This window comes from Elgaria multicarinata, chromosome 10 (genome assembly GCF_023053635.1).
Source record: "Elgaria multicarinata webbii isolate HBS135686 ecotype San Diego chromosome 10, rElgMul1.1.pri, whole genome shotgun sequence".
Lineage (NCBI taxonomy): Eukaryota > Metazoa > Chordata > Lepidosauria > Squamata > Anguidae > Elgaria > Elgaria multicarinata.
The window spans coordinates 56,680,303-56,705,991 of record NC_086180.1 but is presented as its reverse complement, the minus strand read 5'-3'; the positions used below and the strand labels follow the sequence as shown (position 1 = coordinate 56,705,991).

Here is a 25,689-nt window from a genome sequence, read left to right as displayed (position 1 = left end):
AATCTAAGCCCCTTGAGATTTTGGATGACTCTGATTCTGAATCAGAGCTGGAACAGCTAGAACATACCTTATGGACAAAATCTCCAGGACTGACATTCTTACCCACATCCACTGAAGCTTTGCCTCTTTAGAGATAGACTCAGCTGAGCCTAACAGCTCCATCAGATGGGGGAAATCACGCTTCCCTACCGTCACTTCTCCACCTGTTTTTGTTGTTTACTTCCTCTTTTGAAAGAGGAAGTAAGCAACGTGCACAAAGCCCATTCAGTCGGACATTTTGATCCCGCTGCTTCTCCTGCACACAGCAGGAGATAGTGGCAACTTTTGTGTTTAAAAATATATTGGACTTCCTGAGGGGGGTTTTGTCACGTGAGGAAGGCCAGAAGGGGCGGGAGGTGCATGGGAGGAAAATGATGGTGGAAGTCAAGGTAAACACCCACAGACTGGGCTGGCACACAAATAACATTTTTGATCCCTCAATGGTAAATAAAATGGGATCAAAACATAGGCGCGCAACACTGAATTGGGCATTCCTTTCACCTGCCTCTCCCTGAAGTACATTACCCTCCAGACATAACCATAATTACATCATACGCTGACACCCACTTAACGATGGTTAATACTATTTCAAAACCTTGCTTCAAATCTTGTTGAAAACGGAATCTGTCAATCTAGACCACCATCCATGTAAACCTTAACAACAGTGAAAAGGTAACAGGAGAAATTTGTGTGCAAAAGGAAAGATCTTGAAAGGTGTGATCCTGTATGTAGCCTGTTCCTGGTCCCTTAACGATGGTTATGAGACTGAAAGTGATACATCTACCTCTGTCACTACGAAGCCAAGCATGGGTGGGTGGGGGTGGGGAAACAACTAACATTTATTCTGTGAGCAGAATCAGTATCACATATAGTTACACTAGATTTGACCAGAATATTTTCTAAATACTTTGATTTGAAAGTATCTTTGAAAGATTTAAAAATACAAACTGACTAACAAAATGAATTCTTGCACAATGCTACTTTCATCCTTGTTCTATGTGCCTTTTTATAACAAGGAATTTGAAAAACAGGAAATAGTTTTCGAAATGAATTAGTTTTCCACATTTATGTTAATTGTTTTAAACTACTATAGCTATCTCAAGACGCAAAGCAAAAAAGAAAGGAGAACATGTCCTTAATTTAAAACTGGTCCAATTTCATTTAAAAATAAATAAAATTATTTTTCCTTTACTTACCCTTTTCTCTTTATGTCACACAAATAGCACGTTCTAGCAAATTCAAGCAGTGTTAAGTCCTATTAGCTTCAATGGGAAAATCAAGTACTTGCTTAAATATCTCCCCTTTAAATCAACCAGACTTCAATGTGCTTTACTTTGGGTGGATCATGCTCAAATAGTTTGTATCTTACTTCTTTCTCAGGCAAGCCTACTTTTTGGAAAATAGCTAACAAATGCCCAGCGGTTTCACATATATATGTCCCCCCTCCCTCTAACAACTGTGTTTCGTGTTTCTACAGAAAATCAAAAGCAGAACCAACAGTATTAACTATTGAGATTATTTTATTCATCTAAGTATTGTTTTAATGTAACGAAAAAGCCTTAAAATTTCAAGCCAATGTTACAACTCATATATGGAACCCAACTGTTTTCTGAAGGCATACAAGAAGTTGCTCCAGGAGGAATAATAAAACACTATTCATGAACACTATGTATGATTGCTTCAAGTTTAAATATTTAAATTGAACTTTCTCTATAGAAATGTACAGTTTTGAATAAAATTACTAACTCGCGTGGTCTTTGTTTCCTCAAAGCTTCTCCCAGTGGTGAATTCTCTAGCTGTTTAAACTTCTCCTGGCATGTCTTCATATAGGAAATCTTTCCAGCGATGTATCCACAGAGGCCAGCAACTTATTTACAAAGGAAGGCGAACATTGATTTAAGCCATTTTATGTCATGGCACTTTTTTTTTAAAAAAAGAGTATCATTATATTTTAAAATGAAATACAAGAAAAACACATGCAAAGCTAAACAAATCTTTAGCTTAGAGTTAAAGGACAAGTTCTTAAGTCTCTAGAGCTTTCCCCCCCATCCATGTATCCCCATAGCAACAGAGAAGTGACTGAGGCAAGTAAGTCATCACCAGAATGCAACTGAAAACAGTAAAGAGTTGTTTGTTTTAAAAGCACAGAATAAACTCTCAATGTCGCAAATGCCTACATTTTTCAACTCCTGGCCAGCAGAATGATAACTACCCTGAGGAACTCACTATTATAAGACTTACTATGGTATTATTAAAGGAACTCGCTATTATATCCTATGCACACTTACTTAAGGGTTATTGGTACTGTACTCAGTTGGGCCTACTTCTGAATATACAGGTAAAGGATTGTGGTGTAGATTGCCTATGGGGGAGTAAACATTTGCTCCAACTCCATCCCAATTGGACTGGATCAGTATCTTCCTGAGAGGTGAAGAAAATTTCCCTTACTTTGCCTAATGCGCATTTTGGTGTTCTGCAACATCATTGAGCATGGTTTGAACAGGCTGCCCCTTCTTAACCTTCATGTGATTGAGTCTGATGGTCCTGCTTCCTGCCTATTCCTGTTTGGCTGTCATTAGACCCATTAAGAGAGAAAAGGGGCACCTGTATAACATGCCATCATTGTTTTTTTTTATCTCAAGGTGCTTAAACTCTACTAAGGAGACTTGCTAGGAAAAGGATTTTTTTAAAAAAAAATGGTTTAGACATATGGAGTGGAAGATTAGCTATCCACACCTTTTCCTTCTTCTTGAAATAGGTGCACGGTTGTTAAACATTCATTACAGAAGTTTCAGATGCCTTTGCTTAGAGGCTCTCTAGGGAACTGCTTTTTTGCCAGGATTGAAAGTCACAATTTCAGGTTGCTCAAGACCCCCTTCACCATGCCTATCATGCAGCTGTTAAGAGGCACGGAGCCTTTCTCATGAAATATGATGACAACCCTAACTCTCAATTGTGGGCCGTTAAGTACAACTGAAATGTGATATCCTGTTAAAACTCACATGAAACTTTTGGTAGCGACCCAAACCTTGAACGAGTTGTAAAAATTCCTGAAAATGAATGTTTGGAAAAAAGAGTAACTACACAAAAACATAAAGAAATGATCAGAACAGCGTTTAGCCTTTAACATACTTATGGCACTTCAGGTTCCGAAGGGCAGTGGTTTTAGGTTTTCTCAACTAGGCATGTGACAAAAATCTCCACTGTGTCACAGTGAAGAAATACTGGAATGAAATACTATGTTAATTTAAAGCCCATCTTGTAATATTATGTGTTTTTATATAAATGCTTTGACAAAAGTAGCCTCTGAGACTCCAGTTCAATAAAATTGATTGTATTATACATGTATATTTTTTTAAGAAATCACTTGCCAGCTTTTTAAGACAAGGAAGCTATATAATGCCACGGCATAATCAGGAGGTGTATATATTGACTAATGCATTCATTTTAACATAAGTAGAAGATGTATGCATGCAAAAAGTTGTATACTGCTGGATTAAGGCAACAGCTTCTAGTAATACTCATGACTATCAAGGATTATAGCCCAATGGGTTAGACAATGGTGTTGGAAGCTACTTGCAATATTTTATATCCAAAATCTAGACATTTAGTGGCATTTTTGAGAGCCAGTGTGGTATAGTGGCTAAAGTGTCAGACTGGGAGTTGGGAGATCCGGGTTCTAGTCCCCATTCAGCCATGGAAATCCACTGGGTGACTTTGGGCCACTCTCAGCCCAATCCATCACACAGGGTTGTTGTTGTGAGGATAAAGTGGGGAGGAGGAGGATTATGTATGCCGCCTTGGGTTCCTTGCAGGAAAAAAGGCGGGATATAAATGCAATAATAAATAAATAAAATAAATAAAAAATTTTTTTAAAAAAAGTTAGAACAACATCCTGAACTAAGGTCTAAAATTGAGCCTTCCAAAAATGCCCACCTCTTTCTTTGGAACTACACATCTGTTGACAAAGTCCAACAAAACTTGAATAGTTCACATTTCCCCTTACATGCTTATTATTTTGCATTTGACAACATTTAAGATACAATCCTATACCCATTAATTTGAGACTAAGGCCCATTGATACAATGGGACTTGCTTCTGAATGGAAATGCATAGGATTGTACTGTTAATCTACTTCTTCAAATTAAACGCTAACTTCTAGGCAACCAGACAATGATATACTTCATCTTTACAAATGCTTCTCAAGCAGACTCATAAATAGCCCCTCACTTGGTTTCCTGCAGACTGTAAAATTGCCACAAGGTGACAAGACAAGAACATTTCACAATGTTTTCTTCCCTTCGGAGAAGCAAATGACTGAAATATGTATGACTAATAATTTCTGTGGGCTACTAGTTTGTGGAGTTATTTACAAGGTTGTTTAATCTCAAATTTCTTCCTAATTTTTTAAACAGTTAGGTTTGCTCTTCTCCATCCCAGTCTTCTTATACACTAACAGTCCCTCCCCAATATATATCTAATTCCTTTTCCATAATTAGTTTTCTAAACAATAATAAATGTTTTAAACATCAGAAATCCAAATTCAGTCAAAGGTGCTTAAAGCTTACCTTTTTTAATTAACATCTGAGTGGCCAGCATACTAAAAGCAGAAAAAGGCAGGGCTGTAAGATGAAGGGGAAAAACCATTTTATTGGAACACAATATAAAGTACAATATTCTTCTCAGACTGCAATCCTCAAACTGATTAAGGCATAAGTCTCATTGAACTCAATAGAATTTACTTCTGAGGAAACATATTTAGGGTTGTACTACATAGACACCTTTCTAAAGTATATACATTGCTTTAAGTTGGATTCCTGCATTGAGTCGATGGCCTTATAGGCCTCTTCCAACTCTACTATTCTACGATACTATGAGAGCCCTTTTTCTTTCTCTTAAAGAGAAAAGGGACTTCGGCAAAAATGCCTTCATTAGGAAATATGAAACCCCTTCAATACGTTCACATTATACCTTGTAGGACAAATATGGACAACATACAGCCTGTGGCATACCTGGGCAACTCTCATTTTTTAAAAGAATCCCAGTTAAGGAGTTTATTTACTGGATTTTATTTATCCCACTGGCTTGCGGCCAGGTTATCTGAAGGAACGCCTCCTCCCATATGTACCTGCCCAGACCCTAAGATCATCTTCAGGGGGTCCTTCTCCATGAGCCCCTGCCAAAGGAAGTGAGGCAGGTGGCTACTAGGAGGAGGGCTTTCTCCGCTGTGGCACCCCGGCTGTGGAATGAGCTCCCCCAGAGAGGTCTTTTGTCGCCAACTGAAGACCTTTTTATTCTCAGTGTTTCAACACTTAATTTTAACTTAAATTTAAATTTTACTGTTCTAACTCTGTATTTTAATCTTATATCAATTTTTGCTGCGTGGTTTTATCCTGGTGGTGCTTTTTATACTGTATTTTGTACTTGTGTTTTTAACCTGTTGGTTGTTTTATTATGGTTTTAATTTTTGTGAACCGTCCAGAAAGCTTCGACTATTGGGCGGTATAAAAATGTAATAAATAAATAAATAAATAAATAAAGTATTTTAACAGTTTGCCATCTTAGTCTTTTAACTTTGCTGTTTTAAATCTTTACAAATCTCTGCATTGCTGCTTGGTTTTATCATGGTTGTGCTTGTATATTGTACTTTATATTGCCTTTTTATACTGTTCTTTGTTTTATACTTTGAATTGGATTTGATGGTTTTAACTTTTGTGAACCGCCCAGAGAGCTTTGGCTATTGAGCAGTATTGAAACACAATAAATAAATAAAGGATATCTGATAAAGTATTGGACTGAGGAAATACAAGTTCAAATCCCTCCCTGGCCAAGATGTTTACTGGTTCACACTCGGGTAGTCAATCTAAGCATAATTACTTCAGTGTGGAATATGAGAAGTATAACTCAATATCCCCTGCAGTGTCACAGTGGATAATGGGATCAAATATCACAGCACATGCAGAAATACACCCCACTCAGAGATAAGGGTTTTCCAGAAAATTTTCCAATGCAAATTAGGTTAATTTGCACAGGGCCATTTGCATAAGAAAAAAATCAGTTTGTGCTGGAAAATGTTCTGACACCTTACACTGATGGTGCTATATAAATAAAAAATAATAATAATAGAGCAGGGACAGGCAAATTGTGGTTCTCCCTCACCATTGGTGATGCTAGGTAGAGCTAATGGGAGCTGTAGGCCAAAACATCCGAAGGGCTATAAGTTGCCCACCCCTGCCCTAGCAAAATCTAATTTAGAATGTTTATTTTACTTGGATTTATTTTAAAAAAAACACCACACACACACAACCAAAAGTAGCCCATGTTATTTTTTTGTCCCAATACACCACAAGTATTGACCAGAAATATTTAGGGAGGGGATTACAGAACACTGAACATGATTTTTTAAAATTGGAATAATTATAAAAATGTAAAAACATTGGGTAGTATCAGACACTACTGCTCCATTTACCTCGCTGACATAGTGCTAACGTTAAGTGACCTCTAGTACAATACCAATAGCGTATGCTGGCGTGACGGGTTTTTCAAGGAAACCCTCACACCAATATACCTTAATAGCGTTGTAGCTCTAGTGTAAGCAACCTCCTAGCAAGCCAATGGTATAAGCGGAGCAGCAGCACTGGATGCTGCTCAATAGTATGTACTTCACTCAAAAGCATGTACTTACTATACATTGTTTAAATTTATGGGGGGGAAACAAAGTTACTGAAAACTTTTGACACACTGATTAATTTTAACTAACCAAAGAACTATGCACGATATGTTGACAACCACTTGTCTATTTCAACAGAGTTCAACTATCTTCTACTAAGGTTTCTGGGGCACCTTCAGTTTCGTTGTCATTAGCTATTAGTTCCATTCCACACTGAGACATATATGTATTTCAATGGCATATCTTTATTCTCTATCATGATTGATAAGGATAGTCCCCTGAAAAACATTAAGGCCTGGTTCAGACAACATGCTAAACCATGCTGCTTAACCACAAAATGGTTAAGGGAATGCATTAACCTTAATGCATTCTCTAAACCATTTTGTGATTAAGCAGCATGATTTAACGAGTTGTCTGAACCAGGCCTAATTGTAACTTTGAAACTGCCAAGCTTGCTTAATATTTTATTTATAATTGGCATACATTCATTTTTACTAATGAACTTGTAAAATGGAAAAAAATCCTGAAGTATTAAAACACTGGAAAATTTCCTGACCTTCATCCCTGACCCAAGCATCCTCTATTACTCCACAAGAGATCCAGGGGCACATCAGTTTGATTGTACCATTTGCGGCATCAAGTGTATTGATAGAGCCCAGAACCTACAATCGCTTTTATTTAATCAAGTTGTGTCAGTTATTACTTTGTAAAGAGAAATTTTTCTAGTAATTTGTGTTTCAGGCCCTACAGAAATGGCTTTTTAATATCAATGCATCACATATTTAGGTGAAGGATTTTCATATGGTGTTGGTAAACTCAGTAGACAACCAAAATCTCATGGTATGAACTACACTGTTTATTTCCGAAGTTGGACACTATTTTTTTGGCAAAACAACAGACATGGACAAGTAAATATTATTTTTAGAACATTTCACTTACATCTGTACCAAAAGCTCTCAGCATTGCATTCCCTGAAGACTCTCTTTTCATCCTCTGTGGGTATGTAAGCTGTATTTATTCCGCTCTTTTATTAGAAAAAAAACACCCAAAACATTAAGAGTCAGCATATGAAAGACACCAGCAATGATGTGCAATGTTCAACACAAATGTTTGCTATCATTTGGCCAAGAGAACAGGAGACACATTATTTCTGAAAAATTAAAACCATACTCATTGCCTTTGTGTGTCCCAAAGGGGAACTGAACATGGCATTTTAATGTAATTCCTGTCACCCCTTGGATTTTCTTTGCCTTTTTATTTATTTTATTTATTACATTTTTATACCGCACAATAGCCGAAGCTCTCTGGGCAGTTCACAAAAATTAAAACTATGAAGAGCATAAAAACAAACAATTTAAAAAACGTGAATACAAAATACAAAATAAAAAGCATGTCTTTCCCCCACACCTACTGTGCCCATGGAAATATGCCTATCAACTTCCTAGACCAATCATTGATGAAAGGCCAGCATAACTCACAAAAGCTTATGCCATGATTAATGTGTTAGTCTCTGATATGCCACAGAAGCTGCTGCAGTTTTTGCTACAACAGATGAACCTTTTGGGAATTTGTACACTAACAATATTATTGCCTTAATTTAAGATTATGGTGAAAATCCTACAATAGTATTTAAGTACAGCTTCATAATCCTGGGAACTGTGCAATTAGCTTTAAGTGTCCAGTGGAACTTTTAGTTTGTTACTGAACAGCAACACCTTGCACAACATATTAAAGCCACTTTTGAAATGGTTGAGTCTCAAAAGGAGTTTGTGATATGGCAAAGGGCATGCTTACACACACAAAAAAGAGCACCTGAAATTTTGGAGAAAATAATGAAGGATGAAACCCTGTGGAGATTGGAGGTTTCCAAAAATCCTATGCCCATCCGGGCTGTTGCTAGCAAGGCAGGATGAGGATGGAGGCGATTTCGCCTCTTATTCCTCCAAAAATAATTTTTTAAAGAACACAAAAAAACCCTCAGCTAGATGGACCACTGAACTTGTCAAACATCCTTGATGGTGGTGGGCAGGGAAACGTGACAGAGAACCTACAGGATACTTTGGATCCCACCACCTTTCCTCTGCCCCACCAACAGTCCTGCCCTCTTTTCACCCCCTCTCCAAAGCCAATCTGAGGTCACTTTTTGTGATTTTGAAAGCAGGCACCAGAGATTGCAGCCATGCCTATGGAATCAGGAAAGGGACTTGATATATATTATGGACTCTGAGATACTCTCCTAGGGATCATAGGATCTTAGAGATGTTCAGCTATAATTATATCATATTACCAGGTTTGTTTTAAAAGCTGATAGCTCAAGCTTACTGTCATATAAGCTCCTGTACCCTAATCTAAGAGGAGAACATGATCACCAGCCCAGTTTGTGACATTTTACAAAAACTTTTCATTAGCTCATGAATGTTACACCTGCCTCCAATGGAATCCTCCTAACAGCACTCCTGTCACGGCATATAAAACATCACACCAACCAAGCCTGTTGGGTTAAAATCCTTGTACAAACCTGAACAAGGAAAATTTGTACAAGGATAACAATAATGGTAGACATTAATACAATAACTCATGTAAACAGAAACCACCAGATTTTTTTTTGGGGGGGGGGGGGAGATAGTTCAGTTCCTTGGGTCCATGTTTGGGTACCATTCACTTGATATAATCACGAAGGGATGCACAGTATTTTGAGAAATACCCGTGCCTCAGTAGCCTGGGACTACACTGTTTCTTTCCTTCTTTCCCTCCCAGGCTATGTTTTAAAACTATAATCGTTTATGTTGAGAGAGAAAAACGAGCAGTATCCCCGCCCCCAAAACAAGGCTACAGTTATTATTTCCCACATACTAAAGTTCAACACTGAAAACCTAAACGAGAGTGTGGCTGAGTTCGGACGACACGCTAATCAACGTTTGTTTCCCATTCTGTTCCTATTACCCCTCCAGTTGATTAGCATGTCGTCCGAACTCAGCCCGTGTGGTTACCGGGATGGTGGTGGTGGTGGTTTTCCATTTAATCGCCTTTCACTAAGAAAACTAAAATGTACCTGGCCAGAGCCACAGTGATAGGGGCCACGTACTCACCTGCCCGGGCGGCTCCATAGCAATGCGTCGCGACTTACAATCTCCGAGGTTCTAACACAAATACACAGAAAGCAGAGAGGCCGGAAGCTCACCTTCACTAACCGGAAGGGCACGGAGAGCGATGGTTTCCATAGAGAAAAGACGGCTAGAAGGCACACCGGAACCACGGAGGGGAGTCAAAGGAATGCAGGACAACACCCCAAGAGACCTCATCCCTCACCTCCTTATTAAGCACACACCCTACTGTCTTGTACACCCTGTCATCAGCATCTGTCCCCCTTATGCAACTTTAGAGGCCCTCTTCCAGAGTCAGAGAGAGCAAAAGGGAGATGAGCTACCTGGCCCCAGTCCTGTCTTGAAGCCAGCTGAAGCCAGTTTATGCTAGGGTAGGAAAAAGGAGCCCTGTCCACAACCCCCCACTCATATTGAACAACATCAGAGATAGAGGTAGATCCTGCAAAGATAAAGACTTATTTGCAGGGTTGCTAATCAGTCGTCCCAGGCAGGATCTACACTACTGCTTTAAAACAGTATGACAGTAGTGACAATTGTTGGAGTCCAGGACACACTCCATATACCATTTTCAAACTGTCATATCCTGCTTGGTGTAGATCTGGCCCCAGGAGGGTTCCTGTGCTGGTTGGCAACCCTTCAGAAGAGGAGCTGGAAGCATCCTGGTCATGCCAAGGGATTCCTTCCTGTTCTGCACATAACTGGTTACAGGATAGATCCTGTACCCGTGGGACAGTGGCCTGAGGAAAGCAAAGGAAAACAGAGGGTGCTTCAAGATGGAGAGCTCTTATCATTACCAACCGAAAGGTACTGAGCAGCTATTCTGTATTTTCTTTCTTATACACATTTTTGTGGCAAAGTAAAAGACATAAAAGTGGTGGGAAAACACAGAGAGTTACAAGTTGAAGATGTCAGGTTTCTTTAGATTATGGGGAAATTGCGTTGCCTTACCTGGGCTTTGCTTCCTGCTTCTCTTGCACAATTGTAATCGGCTGCATTACATAGGTAGACAGGGGTGACCACATGGTCTATAATTAAAAACTTCCCCTCCTGACAATGCTCATAATCTTGACTGGGGGAGTGCCCTTTAGTGGGTGCTTTGTAGTGCAACTTCGGCTGCACACAGTAGGAATTCCTGCAATACTTCAGGAGAATCAAAATATCCAGTTATTTTTTTAAAATGGAATAACTGGAGGATGGTGCGCGAGACATGAATAGTTAATAATAATAATAATAATAATAATAATAATAATAATAATAATAATATATTTGTTGCCCGCCTCGCCCTCTGGATCGAGTCGGGGAACAACATTAAATACAATACAATACAAAAAACTAGTTAATAGAGCATAAAAACCAATGCAATATTAAAATATTAAAATTCTTAGGTTTAAAATTCATCCAGGTAGGCCTGCTGAAAGGAGGACCCGCAAACGTTTGTGACTGGGCGAGTCATAAGTGTGCCTTATTTCACTCATGTGAAGAGTCCCATCATAATCTGGATTCTCTGTAAAAATCTGTCATGTCTAGCCCTGCTCCGCCTGGGTTGGAAGAAGGTGTTTCAGGTGATAAATCAGAATCAGACTCTGAAGTAGGGGAGTCGGCGCCAGAAACAGGCCAGCATGTACTATTAGGGGAGAAAGCTCTCACAGGCTCTTAACTTATCTCGTAAAGGGCAAATAATACACAGTCAGTGGGAAGCCAACATTCTTCCGAGGGAGAGAGCGTGGAGAGGTTAGTGTGACGCCCACCCTCCACTGGGTTTACTTCTGGATCACTTTACTTCATGACTCCAAAGGACCCAGCTCAGGTGCACTCGTCAGGGCTAGGGATGCCAACTCTGTCCCTGTGGCACGCCTACTTCTGCTTAGGCCCCCACAGCAGCACAGATCAGCATCTTTGACCCAACCTTCTCCCTTCTGCTGCCACTATATGATTACCTGTACCCTTCCCCAGGCACTCCAATGTCCACAGCAGGTTTAAATGAATGTTATTTATTTAACAAGATGAATATGCAGGTTCAAAGCTTAGTGCTTTCTCTCAGTGACAAGCGTATGGTTTCAGAGCACCAAGTGTAACGGTTTCATAGGTTATTTCACTTTAATGTTTCACAATACACAACTTCAAGTACTCCTATCTACTCTACCCCTTTCTAAACTACACTATCTTCTTTGCCACACTCTAATCCACCAAAACAATAAACACACAGGCTCTTCCTATCTCTAGCCCTCATGAAATCCTCTCCTCTCATACCTTCTCTCCTCAGCAGCAGCCTATATACTCTCCACAGTCCTCTGACTCCTCCCCTTCTCATAGCCAATCCAGACGCTCCACACAAACATCCAATCAGCACTCTCCTTCCATCCAGCACTCATTCCCCTCTCTATGGCTCATACTTAGCAATCTGCAACAACCATACAGTGAGTACTTACTTTGAACTCTGAAAACCTTAATAAATTCTTATACTTTATACTTAACAACATAGGCATAAGCAGTAAAACATCACAGTTAGCCGATCCTAGAGTATGTCACAGATTACAACAGGAGGAGCTAAAGGAAGGCGAGAGAAAGTCGGCCCGGCTCGCAACCCATCAGAAGCTGCTTCAGAACTAGTCTCTCTGGAGTTAACGCATCTTGGGAAAAGGCTTTCCATTCTTCTTGAAAGTTTGCATAGTTTTGCCTAGGGGAAAGTTCCTAGAGATTAGACTCTCTTCGGGTGTGTATTGCTTGAATAAAGTTTTGTGGATTACTTAGCAGGCCTCCTTATTGCCTCCCAAGAAGGCAGGAGGTTTTGAGAAACACAACAAATTCTGTGATTCAGGCAGGACAACTGCCTGACCAAAGTCTGGAAGCACCTAAAGAAAGAGAAGCAAGCAATACTCAGCAGATGGATCATATCATCCCTAAAGCTTTTATTTGCCAGGAGCTAATTCTTAGAAGCATTTCAACCTTTTCAAACTGGAAAAAGCTGCACAAAAGCCAGGGTTGGGGGAAAGGGACATGGCTATCTGGGAAACCCTGGAGGGCTGACATGGGATCCCACTTGCCTGATTTGGCCTTTGGGCCTGAGTTTCAACAACCCTGCAGTAAAGGTTGGGGGAGACATGGAAGAGTACTTGCAGTAATTATACATTATAGCATTCACTCCCCTTCTCTTGTTTGCATGTGCAGGGTGCTTTGTCCTAGCACCACCAGATGTTGGACTGGAGGTTGCTGTTGGATGTTTGTGCCTAACATTTGTGTCCCTGTGTCCCCAGAGTTTCCCCATGCGAGCCCTAAATTGTGCATAATACAAAGCCTAAAATATATAGTTGTATACCATGCCCTGAAGATATTGCTCTATATCATATTGTGATATCCCTCTATGGGGTTTTATACATTGGTGGTGGTATGCTGTGATTGAATGCCGAGTTACACCATATCCTATACTCTGTTGGGGCAATATTGGGGGGCAGCTATTTTGAAATGTATTCACTTTTCATTGAGGTCAATGGGAGGGAAATTTCCTGTATCAATTCATAGAATTATAGAATAGCAAAGTTGGAAGGGACCTACAAGGCCATCGAGTCCAACCCCTGCTCAATGCAGGAATCCACCCTAAAGCATCCCTGACAGATGGTTGTCCAGCTGCCTCTTGAAGGCCTCTAGTGTGGGAGAGCCCACAACCTCCCTAGGTAACTGATTCCATTGTCGTACTGCTCTAACAGTAAGGAAGTTTTTCCTGATGTCCAGCTGGAATCTGGCTTCCTTTAACTTGAGCCTGTTATTCCGTGTCCTGCACTCTGGGAGGATTGAGAAGAGATCCTGGCCCTCCTCTGTGTGACAGCCTTTTTAAGTATTTGAAGAGTGCTGTCATGTCTCCCCTCAATCTTCTCTCAGCTAAACATGCCCAGTTCATTCAGTCTCTCTTCATAGCTTTGTTTCCAGACCCCTGATCATCCTGGGGGTTGATATTAAATTGTGCTTTTGATAGGAGTGTGATCATGGATTGAAGAGGGATAGGATCCAGCCTGTACTCCTCCCCTGTGTCAGCCATGTCCTGTCCACACAATTCCATCATTTCAGCCATTCCACTAGTGTATCTTCGCATGCGGAATGGCTCCATCTGTTGAACATCACACCATCAGATATTGGGTGTTCCTCTGGTGTATCTGTCATGGTGGTGCATCTAGTATTCCACCAGCAAAGTGGGCCTTCTACCTAATCCTATAAACCTCTGCTGGGGGGCCATCAGTATAGGATTGCACCCTAAAACATCACTTCTCTGTAGCAAATCAAGGTTGTAATCTGGGGCTGTGCCATTTAGGCTGTGTGTGGACAACACAATAGTCAATGGTGGGATAATAATCAACTCGACAGTTGTTTATCTGGAGGGCACTTGCCACGACACAGGCTCTGAACACCAGACCTCACGTCTGCCACCACTTCTTATGTGGTGACACAGGCTCTGAAATAGAGACCTAGCCGAGGCTACTCCCTGCTCAAGCCAAGCACCACCACTTGATACGCCTGAGGCAAGGGATAAAACCCACCTTCCTCCAAACTAAGTGGAGAAAGGGGTTTAAAATGGAGAATGGATTTTAATATATATAATAATGCGCTGTGAGTTATATCTGCTTAGGTGAATGATTGTCAGAGTGGGTGCTGAATGTGTAAACTTAAGATGATAAACGCCAAACAGACACGTGGGATTTTTGTGGTAGTTTTAAAACAAACAATCAAAATTTATTTTTAAAAGTTCATAAGCTTTGTTTCAAATAACAACATTTAAAAACCTTTTTGTACCTTCCATACAATCCTGTTACTCTCACATTCGCGCTTTCCTTTTTCTCACACAATCACTCTTGAACTTTCTTTATTATCAGTATTGATTAATATACTTCCACTACATGCACACCACACTCTAAAGACACCACTCACTACACTGACCCTCAAATTTCCCAGAACTTAAGTACCATAAACACAGAGAGCACTACAGACTCTAAGAATACCTAACAAGTTTCCCTGAAAAGGTTTCCTGAAAAGAACAAGAACTCCCAATCCCCTCAGTCATTCCCTTATATATATCACTCCTCCCCCCTCCCAAGACATTCTAACTCCGCCCACTCAGGCCAACATTCTACAAACCACAAACTTACAAACTGCAGACATACATTTGGAATTGACTTGTGGGGTGTAACGCCACAGCACTCTCCACACAACATGATAATAATCGATCATGGTGTGGATTAGGATCAGCGTTGAGTTGACTATTAGTCCACGCAGAGTTGATTCACTCATCCCCCACCCCCTCTTCCCCCTCAGTCCTCCCACTAGTATCCCATCAGCCATTGCTGCTAAAAATCTATCCTGCTGGCTGAACTAGAGTGGCAGCTGCTGCTTTGACTGCTCTTGCCTTGTGACTCTGTGGCTGATGAAATAACCACAGAAATAACCAACGATGGCCAAGAAAATAACCAATGGTGCTGTCCACATGACATGATGGCCAATGGTGGTTCAAATTGTCAACTCTGCAAAGTGTTATTTCAACAAAATAACCAACCGTTGGTTAAAAAAAACACCCACCACACAACACAATAACCCATGGTGGATTAAATAACCAACAATCAACTATTTAAAACACTGTTGGTGTTGTCCAAACCCAGTCACAGTTTTCCTATAAATCATATAATAGTTATAGGTTTCTTTTTTCACAGGTGAGTGTGCATAGGATTGCAGTTATGGTGCTTTTATTTATTTATTTATTTATTACATTTCTATACCGCCCAATAGCCGGAGCTCTCTGGGCGGTTCACAAATAATTTTGTATGTGTCGTGTATGTTCATATTTTGATGTGGTAGCTCTAGGAATAAAGATAATAAATAACATTTCACATGAACATAGAAAACAAGTTTTCTCAGTATGTTACAAATCGTAGCACTAAGTTCTTTGGAGGAAGGATGAGATATATTATTAGGAATACTATGTTTACTATTGAGCCAGTTCAGACATCCATATTCATCAACTGAAGACTAGTATTGCATATGTGAATGAGCTCTTGCACATACTACTTCCATATTACCTCACGTCACATAAGCTAGTCTATGTGTCATACCAGAAATAATCCCATTGAAAATGTGTTTCTCTCACTCGCAGCTTTGCACGTTGTCTGAGCCAGACTACAGAAAGGACTTATCAGATTTTAAAGGCAGGGGGGCAGATTTGTGTCCTTTACCTTTTATTTCCATATTTTAGGATCCTTAGTTTTAGGCGGCATGCATTTATAGCCAGACATAGAAGTATAGCATGCATGTATATTAAATATGAGTGCACTGACACATGTTTTAGATCAAGGGTGTTGATTTCTTTCAGCCTGAGGGCTGCATTCCATTTTGGATAAGCTCTCAGAGGCTGCATTCCAGTGATGAGCAAGGCCGAAGGCAAATGGGGAGGGCTGACATACCAAAAGTATCAGCATATTTTAGTTTAAAGTGCTTACTGCCAGTAATTAAGCCTTAGGAGAGGCATTTCAACCTTTAAGAATGGGGGGAAACTTCACAAAAGTTGGCAAACCACCAAATGATCCGTAGTCAAGGAAAGGGGTTGGAGCTAGGGGAAGAGGGTGTGGCCATCTGGGGAACTCAGAGGGCTGGATTTGGCCCACCAGCTGGAGGTTCAACATCCCAGGTTTAGATAAGGTTCCCTCTCCCTGGGAGATCTACCATCAGTTCTTCTACACTCTAGACATTAGAGGACTAACTAATTTCCTCTCATATGTTCTGGTGCTTGGAAATCCTCTCAGCAACATTTACTCTTAGGGTCCCTAGAATTTCACTGTTTATCTTGCCAATCAAATGCTTTTCTAGCTTGTAGCTCTTGAGAGAGCATATCACATCAAGAGGCACACATTTGTCTCTTGAACTAGAGCCTCCTCCTAGTTACCTGTACAAACCCTGTCTCCTAGAGTGGAGCCTGGACAAGAAAATCCAGAAAATCTGACATAGTCTTACAAGATCTGGACACTGTTCCCTACACAGCAGGGAACTAAGTAAAACGGGATGGTACTTACTTCCAAGTAAACATGCATGATTGTGCTTTAAGATAGCACACCCATGCATACTTAAGAGTAAGTGGGACTTATTTACATGTACTGGAATGTGTTTCAATGCATGAACCTTATCCTTCAGGCACCCTCAAAATGTGAGGTATGTGGGAATTTAAGGACGAACACGTGTATTCTGGCATAAACTTTCTTGTACTATATAGTCCACTTCATCAGGTGCAACTACAGCACACAAAAGCTGATGTCAGAATAAATTTGTTAGCCTTTAAGGTGCTGTAAGTCTCTTTGTTGTTTCTGCTGTAAAAGACTGCCACTACTACCCCTCAGGAAATCTAAAAAAGCTGTTATTAGGGTGTTTTACCCCCTCTAGGAATTATGCCGGGTCGTTCCTATTTAAATTAGGAAAAATGTGAGGTGAGAAGCGATTTAAAGGGCAAGACACCTCTATTCTTTACATCAACGTTCAACAGCTGGGCGGTCTCTGTGTCTTTTCAGGGCTCCCGAGGACAGGCTGGCTAACACTGGGGAGTGACTTCCATCTTGACCATTTGAAGGGAAAGGAAACGATTTTGAAATACCAATAAGAAAGCGAACTCTACCACCACGGTGCGGTGATTGGTGAAAGGGCTTCCCCGCCTTTGCGCATAGGTCTGAGGGCGGAACTTAATCGCCAAGGGAGCCAGTCAGGATGGAAGTGGGAGGCGGAGACAAAAGAGTGGCCTTTATATTGACGAATTAGCCGCTGAAATGTTTGTTCCTGATTGAAGGGATCGTGCCAATGGGGAAGGTGCTGAGGCGGGAAGAAGAAGGAGCTGAGCTACCGAGTTATCGGGAGAGAGAAGAAGTCAGGATAAAGCCAGGGAGAAACGCCGACGGAGATTTAAGTCACTAGTCGGTCCCTGTCGGGCTAAGCCCTTAAAGGGATCGCGGCAACAGACATCTGTTGTATGGGAGGACGGTAATCCTCGTCGTCAGTATGAAGTGCTTTTAGGGGCGGCGGTGAAAGTCTCGGGGTTGAGTACGAAACATCTACCAATCAGGACGGGGAGGAAGCGTCTTCCTTAGCCTGAAGGGAGAGGACCACCACCAGCAGCAGCAGCAGCAGGTAAGGACGCCTTCGAGCCAATTGCGATGGGGGATCGTGGTCGAGCGCCATCCACGCTGTGTGTGTGTGTGTGTGTGTGTGTGTGTGAGAGAGAGAGAGAGAGAGAGAGAGAGAGATAGACATAGGAGGAGGCTTGGCCAGCCTGCTTTTTAGTCCCAACGGAAATGGAACGCCCGGGAGAACTGACGAGGCCGCCCCCGCGAGACCCGCTTTGTAAACAGGAGAGGGCAGGAGCCAAGCCGTGTCGCGAGCCCGTTAGTTAATTCTCTGCTCTCGCCCTCTCTCTCACACACAGACAGGCTTAGCCGCTTTTGTTTATAGCCGGAGGGGACTGTGTGTGTGTGTGCGCGCGCGACCAGTTATTATCCCTTCCTCCCTAACTGTCGCCCGTAGAAACGAGGCGGCGGCGGCGGCGCGCTCTCCCTCTCCCACACGTACCTCTTCTCCCGCCCTTTCTTAGGATCCCCACAGAGGTGGAATCTCCGATGGCCAATGTATCCTCCACGTCCTTGCTTTCTTAGGCTGACCTGGGGGCTTGCGCGCCCGCCCGTCTCCACAAGCCTGAGGGCGCTATGAGGAGGGAAAGCTGCTAAGACGCCGCCGCCTCCCCGCGCTTGACCGGCCTTTCCCCTTTCTCTTGCACCTCGGGGGGAACCGGCTGGGGGTGGGGACGCGGTAGCCCTTGAAGGGAAACGTCGCCGTCGGGGAAGAGTGTTGAGCAAACAAGCTTTAGGTGGTGCCCTTTACTTTTGTCCCGCAAGAGAAACACGTAGGCAACTAACTTTCTTGCCACTGATGCTCTCTGCCTGCTTCTCTTTTAACTCTTTCTCTCAAGGCTCGCTCCTACGCGCGCGCACCCCAAACGTGAGGATGTGGGCGTGACCTTTCCTCGGCTCCCAGTGTGCTCGCCCGTAGTTCAGGCTGCTGCTATTTTGCCTGAGGCCAGCCACTCCCAAATGGTGGCTCGAAGGAGCCTCGTTTTGAGCTGAGAGAGTTGTTGGCAGACAGGAGGTAGAAAGTGTATAAACCCCGAGGGGATTTGATGGGGAGAATTGGTGGCAGGTTACTATTGCTCGAAGCCCCCCCACCCACATGGTGTGAGTACTTAGCTACACGTTGTGATGAGAGAACAAGGGCTCTCTCTGTTGATCAGAAATGTGGAACAAATGAGACAATGGGTCTTTATTAGGCCTGCTAGCTTTGCTTGTCTTATTCTATAGGCCCAACATGGCTGTGAAAACTCTGTTAAAAAGTTGGGGATTCCCGCTTTTGAGTGACAGTATGTCATTATTGCTTGAAAAAAATGTAGGGTAGTGCTTAATTTGTGTATCGATAAGGGGCATAAGTATCTTGTTTCTAAAGTACAGGAATAAAATATTTTAAAGAGAGCTAATGAGTTTTGGTAATATAAAACTGAAAACACATTTTCTAGGTAAAGTAGTTCTGATCAGCTGTGGTGGTAGTATGTGAGCATTGCTGGGCTTTCCCAGTGGGTTCCTGGGAATATACATTTTAATGCACTAACAAACCTCACGACAGTCAGATGTAATGTACCTTTAGGGATGCTTTGAAGATTTCCAAATAAGATCTTGAATCTTGTTTTGACATTGGCTATCATTGATCTCATACCTGTGAGATACTACTGTGGAGTAGATAGTGGTAGCTAGTTTCTTGATTCTTTTATAGAACTTGTATGCAAACAGGAATTATGATATTTTTTAATTTAATTCAAAGAAATTTAATTTGTCTTTCAGGGTGCACTGCCCCCACAAGGCAGCTTACAATATTACAAAAACATGAGCATACAAATTGCTGTTAAACACACATGTGTGCTAATGATTTTTATGCATCAGGTGTAGATTATAGTAAATGTGTACTTAAAGCCTGCAGTGATGAGGCCATATCTCTCTCACTGGGGAGGGAAATCCAAAGGTGTGGAGCCACCACTGAGAAAGCCCTATCTCTAGTAGTTGCTAGTCTTATAGCTCTTGCTGGTGGACCAGAGAGTAGGGTCTTTGTCCCTAATTTTAATGCTTGGGCAAGCACAAGCAAGTGATATTTATATATACATATTTTTAAAATGTTGTATTTTGTACATTGCCTGAAAATAATAACATAACAGGCTGTATCTAAATGCTGAAAATAAATAAATACATTATTACAGTATTAGAATTCCTGTTGGGAATCTTATATGATCAAATAAGTGATTACGTAAATGTATTAAAGAATTGGAGATTTGATGTGCTTTTTTGGAGCAAAATCTCTGCATCTCTTAGCTAAAAAAGCATTTTCTTGAAGCTGCTGATTCCTGTTTTCTCTCCAAACTCTGCAGTGAAGCATCCTCCTCAGAATGTAAGCCTATGCGGCAGGGTCTTACTATTTACTGTTTTACTCTGTACAGCACCATGTACATTGATGGAGCTATATAAATAATAATAATAATAATAGGAACACAGATTACATCCCAATATTTTTTTTATACTTCTGTTTGCTCATCACTATCAGGTAAAGCGAGTGGCATGTTTTCTCCCGCCACCCCTATATTTGAAAACCCTTTCTCCTCACCCACTCCCCTTCTGCAAGTTAGAATGGTCCTGCTTTTTTGCTTTGTTTCACTCAGTTTCATGGATTACCAATGCACTGATTGAGGGGAGATATTTCTTGTCTGTAGAGAGGGTTATGTTTATGATACAGTGCAGATGTGTTAACTACAAAACAGGAATTATGTACCAAATAATACGTTCTTTAATTTTAGGTATGTTGTACTTCAACAAGATGGCATAGAAACAACCCAATTTATATGTGATCTATATACTTAAAAAATATTCGAACAATAAACTTGTAACAAGATAGCATTACAGTAGACAACAACTGATTTGCACTTAGGTGGACTTTTGTTTCCACAAGTATGTTACAATATTGCAATGCTTCTACACCTATTGCAGCATAAGTAAACTATGTAGAAAATTTCAAAATCCCCACAGAAAGTTGAAGAGCAAATGCTGGAAAATTGCAGAGATGCTTATGTCCTGTTGCTGCCACTTTTGGATGCAGGGTAGAAGCAGAAAAGAAGCTACTGGGGATTAAAACTATAAGGTTGCCTGCTTAATGGCATCCTATAAAGATATGTGGTTGCCTTAATTTCAATGCAGTCCTTTTAGTTTCCTCCTGTTCTATTCAAAGAAAGTGGAGATGGGAAGGAAGAGAAGATGACTGGTATAGACCAATTATTTTTAGAAAAAAATGAGCCATTAAAAAGATAAAAGTGCACAGTTAAAAAGGTTCAAACTAGAGAGTATGTATCAAAAACACCAAAGGTCTTATGATTTCAAGCCAATTAACTAATTCTAAACTTGAGATACTAACTGTAGTAGGCTTCCTGGTCATCATAGGTAGAAAGTCTAGTTGGTGAGTGGTGATATCATGCTTCCTAATAATTTAGGTTTTTCCCCGCTGGAAATAAAAAAAAAACATGTGAGAGGAACATACAGCTTATCAAGCAATAAAACTTTAACCAACTTGAATGTTATACTGACATGCTTATCTGTATACCCACGCTAACAGATGGCATATTAATTTGGCACTTTACATATTTCCTGCCCGTGTGTGATGCAAGACTACACACACAAGCTTGTTGGGGAGGGAGAGAAGGAGAAAGAATCAAATATATTTGCTAAGGAGTCAGTTGAGCAAAGCTACTGTTTGTGAGATTGTGGCTGAATGTCTGTAAGTCAAAATCCACCCCCCACCAACCAAACATAATAACTTGGTTCATATGTAACAACCCAGAGTATGTGGCGTTGTTGAATCATGGGTTGTCATTTCCTTTGAACTTGGCACTAAGGTTTCACTATAGGCTGTTATTCACAAAAAACTCAGGGTTCACAAGCCAACAACAAACCATGGGTTTTACATGGTTACTCCATTGTTAAACCATAGTGCAGGATTCGCATGAAATGACCTATGATTCAACGACAACCTATACTCAACCTGTACTCCAGATTATCGTTATGTGCAAATATTGTAGTACAGTACATCCTTGGTTGGCCCCAGATAGCTAGGCTATGTGGAGAGCTGTTGATCTCAGGACAATATAGCTGAAGGTGCTCCCCTCACTTGTAGTGCACTGCAAGCAATGGGGAACCTGTTCCTAAATAATTTGTAAATGACCTGATTTGGGGTCAGGGTTTCATATGTAACAAGCAACGAGGCATATAAATAAGTAGGATGGGAAGAAAAGGAAGATGGAGTGCAACAAGAATGCTCATGAGAGGTTGCATGGAAAAAGGGGGAAGGAGGAAGAAAGCAAGGGGCTTAATAACTGCGTATAAAGTAACTGATATGGAAGCAAATGGGAGTGTGATAAAATGTTTCACCAGTACCTCCCATCTTCTTGGCATAGTCTTTTTGACTTATACTGTAGTTCATGAATAGCTTCCATGTAAACTTGTTAATACACTCTTTTATTGAGATAAAACACTTTTTCACTATAAAAAGTAGATATATACACACACACACACACACACACACACAGTGATGATCTTTGTCAGCAAATCAAGAACTAATTTTTCATTCTTATTGGATCTTATCCAAGCAACATATCTGAAGTGACATGTGTTTTAGCTAGGCTGAACTTTCTGTTTTCATGGTGTGTAATTTGTGCAACTCTTTCTTTAATACTGATCTATTTTGATATGTAATGTTGAATAACCGGATGCCTGCCATTTCCAGTGGTTAGTGCAGGTCTTTGTTTTATTTTCTTGTCTTTTCTTCTAGAAAAGCCAGGGAGCAATACCATGAGATCAGAGGTTACTTGAATAATTTGAATAATTTGATTGTATGCCATCTAACATGTTGAATTGATATTAAGTACTATACTTCACCTAGCCTTGTCCACAGATAGGCAATGCCTAGCTAATTCCATCATAATACCAGTTTCCTTGAGTGATTACTTTGAGGAAGTTGTTTGATTGAGCATCTAGAATGCAGGTATGTAGGAGCTGAAATGTGTTCCTACTGCAATGGCTTGATCATGTGTAACTGAAAATGCTTTTGCTTCAAGGAACCTTTGCTGTGTGAAATGTACACTGGCTAAGACTCTATTATAATGCTCTTGTTCTTAGATAATACTCCTGATGCTATGTGTAGCCCTAACACAATGAGAAACAACACAACAAGCAGGAATATGTGTGGTGTGTGTATATATGCCTTGATCCCCACTAGTGGAACTTTAAGTGTTAATTAAGCTGGTACATTGCTTAAACTATTAGGGTTTTCCTGTTGGGCAAACCTTAACCAAAATGTTTTTTTAATTTTTTTTTGTCATTAGGGAATGTTGAATGTAACAGTAGACTTGTATGAAACAGTCAATGCATAATGCATGGTCTGCTTGAATTTTTTAATGCTGAGCAACTTAAGTATGGTGTCTTTTATTTAGTAACTATTGGTCAGTGCTGAAATCTAAAATTATTTCTTCAATTCTTTCTTAGAAAACACTGTCCTCATTTATCCCTCCTATTCCCTAGCCTGCCTTTGCCAATACACAGTTCTGCTTGCACAAAGCAAGCAGCTGTCAATTTCAGGGTTGTCAATTACTTCAAGCAGCCTGCTACACCAGCATGATAAGTTAAGTTGCAAGGAGGATGTCTATAATGTTTTTTCTAGGTTTCTCCAACAAAAATTTGTTTTCCTATCAGATGGAATACGATTTGGTTACAAGACTAATTTAAGAAATTTATACCCTACCTTTTTGTTTATAGTTCACAAAGTGACTTCAAAATATAATTTTAAAAGTAATACAAATAGAATAAAATAACAGCACTCACTTGATTTATTATAGTTCATGATAAATACTGCTAAAGGCTTGGGAATATAAAATTACTTCACCTGGGGCTTAATCCTATGTCATGTGAGCTGACCTCTGTTCATGCGCCCTTGCTCTCCTTTTCCTTGCATCCTCCTACATGCCCCCCCCAAATATGCTCCAGATGGTCCTTGAACTCTCCACAACAAATTTCAGCCCCCCCCCCGATGTTCCACCAGCGATTTCTGTTCTGCCAGTAGACAGAGAGCATTGAGTCAGACTGTGGTATCTAAAAGAAATCAAGGAATTTCTGTTTGGGAAGGTCATTTCACAATTAAGCCTTTCCTGTTGTGGTCCTTCTGTCTCTGGTCACTATTTGCTCTGACCCTGGTCTATACTTGCTTCACCTCTTGAAGATGGAGGTATCTGGATCAGGGCCACAATTGACTACCTAAACATAAGAGCAGATTCATTCTAGATGAATACTGTTCCAGACCATGTGAGACTTTATAGGTAAAAAAACAGCACTATGAATTGTGTTCTGAAACAAATCAGAAACCAATGAAGATCTTTCATCGCTGACAAAAGCAAACAACACAGCATGTACTAGTTACTAATATTTATGAATTCTTTTCATTGGTAGCCCCACATACAGTAATGCAATCTGAATATTATCCATGGGCAAGTGTAGCAAAGACATCTTTTTTGTAGAAGATGCAGCAGCTAATGTACCAACTGAAGTTGGTGAAAGTCACTCATCCACAGATGCCACTTGGAGATCTATAATTGAAGTTAGATGCAAATACTTTCCCAAACTGTGACATTACTCTCAAAGGAGAGTGCAGACCCATCCGGAATACATCATATATTATTGCCATAATCAAGTATGTTATCTACCAATAACATGTCAGTCTTGTCTGCTTTGAGCTTCAGTTCGTTAGACTTCATCCAGCCATTGTTAATTTCCATGACAAGACATCCACTGTCATAACTAAATCAATAGATTCTTGGGCTATATGTAGCATGTAAGCCATATATTGCAGTCTTCCAGGTGCTATTCCTTCCCTCCCCCATTGGACAGTCAAGTCTAGAGCTGGAAAAACATGGTGTTTATCAAGCTTCCAGTACATTTAAATACCCGGTTAATGACCACATATGTCCTGTCTGCTACTGGTTCTGCAAAGGACCCTCAATTCAAAGGCTAATCCCTTGATGTACAGTGATCCTGTAGTCATGTTGCATATTTTCAGCCTGTTGCTGAAAAGCTGATTTCATTTGATGAAATAGTGTTTCTATTCCTTCTCCAGAGTTTAATCTTGTAAGTGTAATATTACATGGTAAAGCTCCTAGTTCATCAAATGAAATCAGCTTTTCAGCAACTGGTTTTCTAACCAGCACTTTTATCTTTTCTTTTGGAATTAGCAGGACACTGAAGATCATTGGAATTCTCTTCTTGGCAAAATATGCATATTGTAGAATCCGTTTCACTTCTGTCGGGTTGCTGGCCTGATGTGGACATTCCTTGTAAAAGCAACCTATTGACACTTTTTTCCATTGTAAATTTCTTCACTGTAATCTAATTTGAAACAAAAAAGAAAGAATAGTTAAGAATAAATCATATACTTGAGATCAATCTCTGGTAAAAAGCAGCCCCTCATGGATATTTCACAGTATTTTCACTAACTCCCCTCCTCCCAAATTGATGCCTCAGTTCATATTCTTGTTCAAAAAGATGTAAAATATGATCTCTGAAAGTTTCAGGTTTGCAACACGAAGTGCAAGATTGAAATGAGGGTGAGATAGTGCATCTTGTTGACTTCTCAGACAAATGGGTAGGAATAAAACCATAATATCTCAACAAAGGTTGTTCCTAGAAAAGATTGATAAGGAGCTTTCCCATAGCAAATTTTATGCTCTTTAATTTTGTA

General features: G+C 40.5%; 1 protein-coding gene across 2 annotated transcripts in view; it reads right to left on the bottom strand.

The window, feature by feature from the left end:
• Positions 1-25,689, bottom strand: part of OCIAD1 (OCIA domain containing 1) — a 236,243-nt gene that overhangs the window by 8,983 nt on the left and 201,571 nt on the right. The window contains exons 1-5 of one of the 2 annotated variants that reach the window (XM_063135793.1): positions 9,799-9,895; positions 7,649-7,733; positions 4,608-4,661; positions 3,042-3,089; positions 1,786-1,906 (exon numbers count right to left, since the gene is read on the bottom strand). In XM_063135793.1, coding sequence (XP_062991863.1) covers positions 1,786-1,906; positions 3,042-3,089; positions 4,608-4,661; positions 7,649-7,733; positions 9,799-9,816 — 326 coding nt within the window. In that variant the 5' untranslated portion in view covers positions 9,817-9,895. Of the gene's footprint in view, positions 1-1,785; positions 1,907-3,041; positions 3,090-4,607; positions 4,662-7,648; positions 7,734-9,798; positions 9,896-25,689 lie in introns of those variants that run through there. The other variant, XM_063135795.1, reaches the window with a different exon arrangement.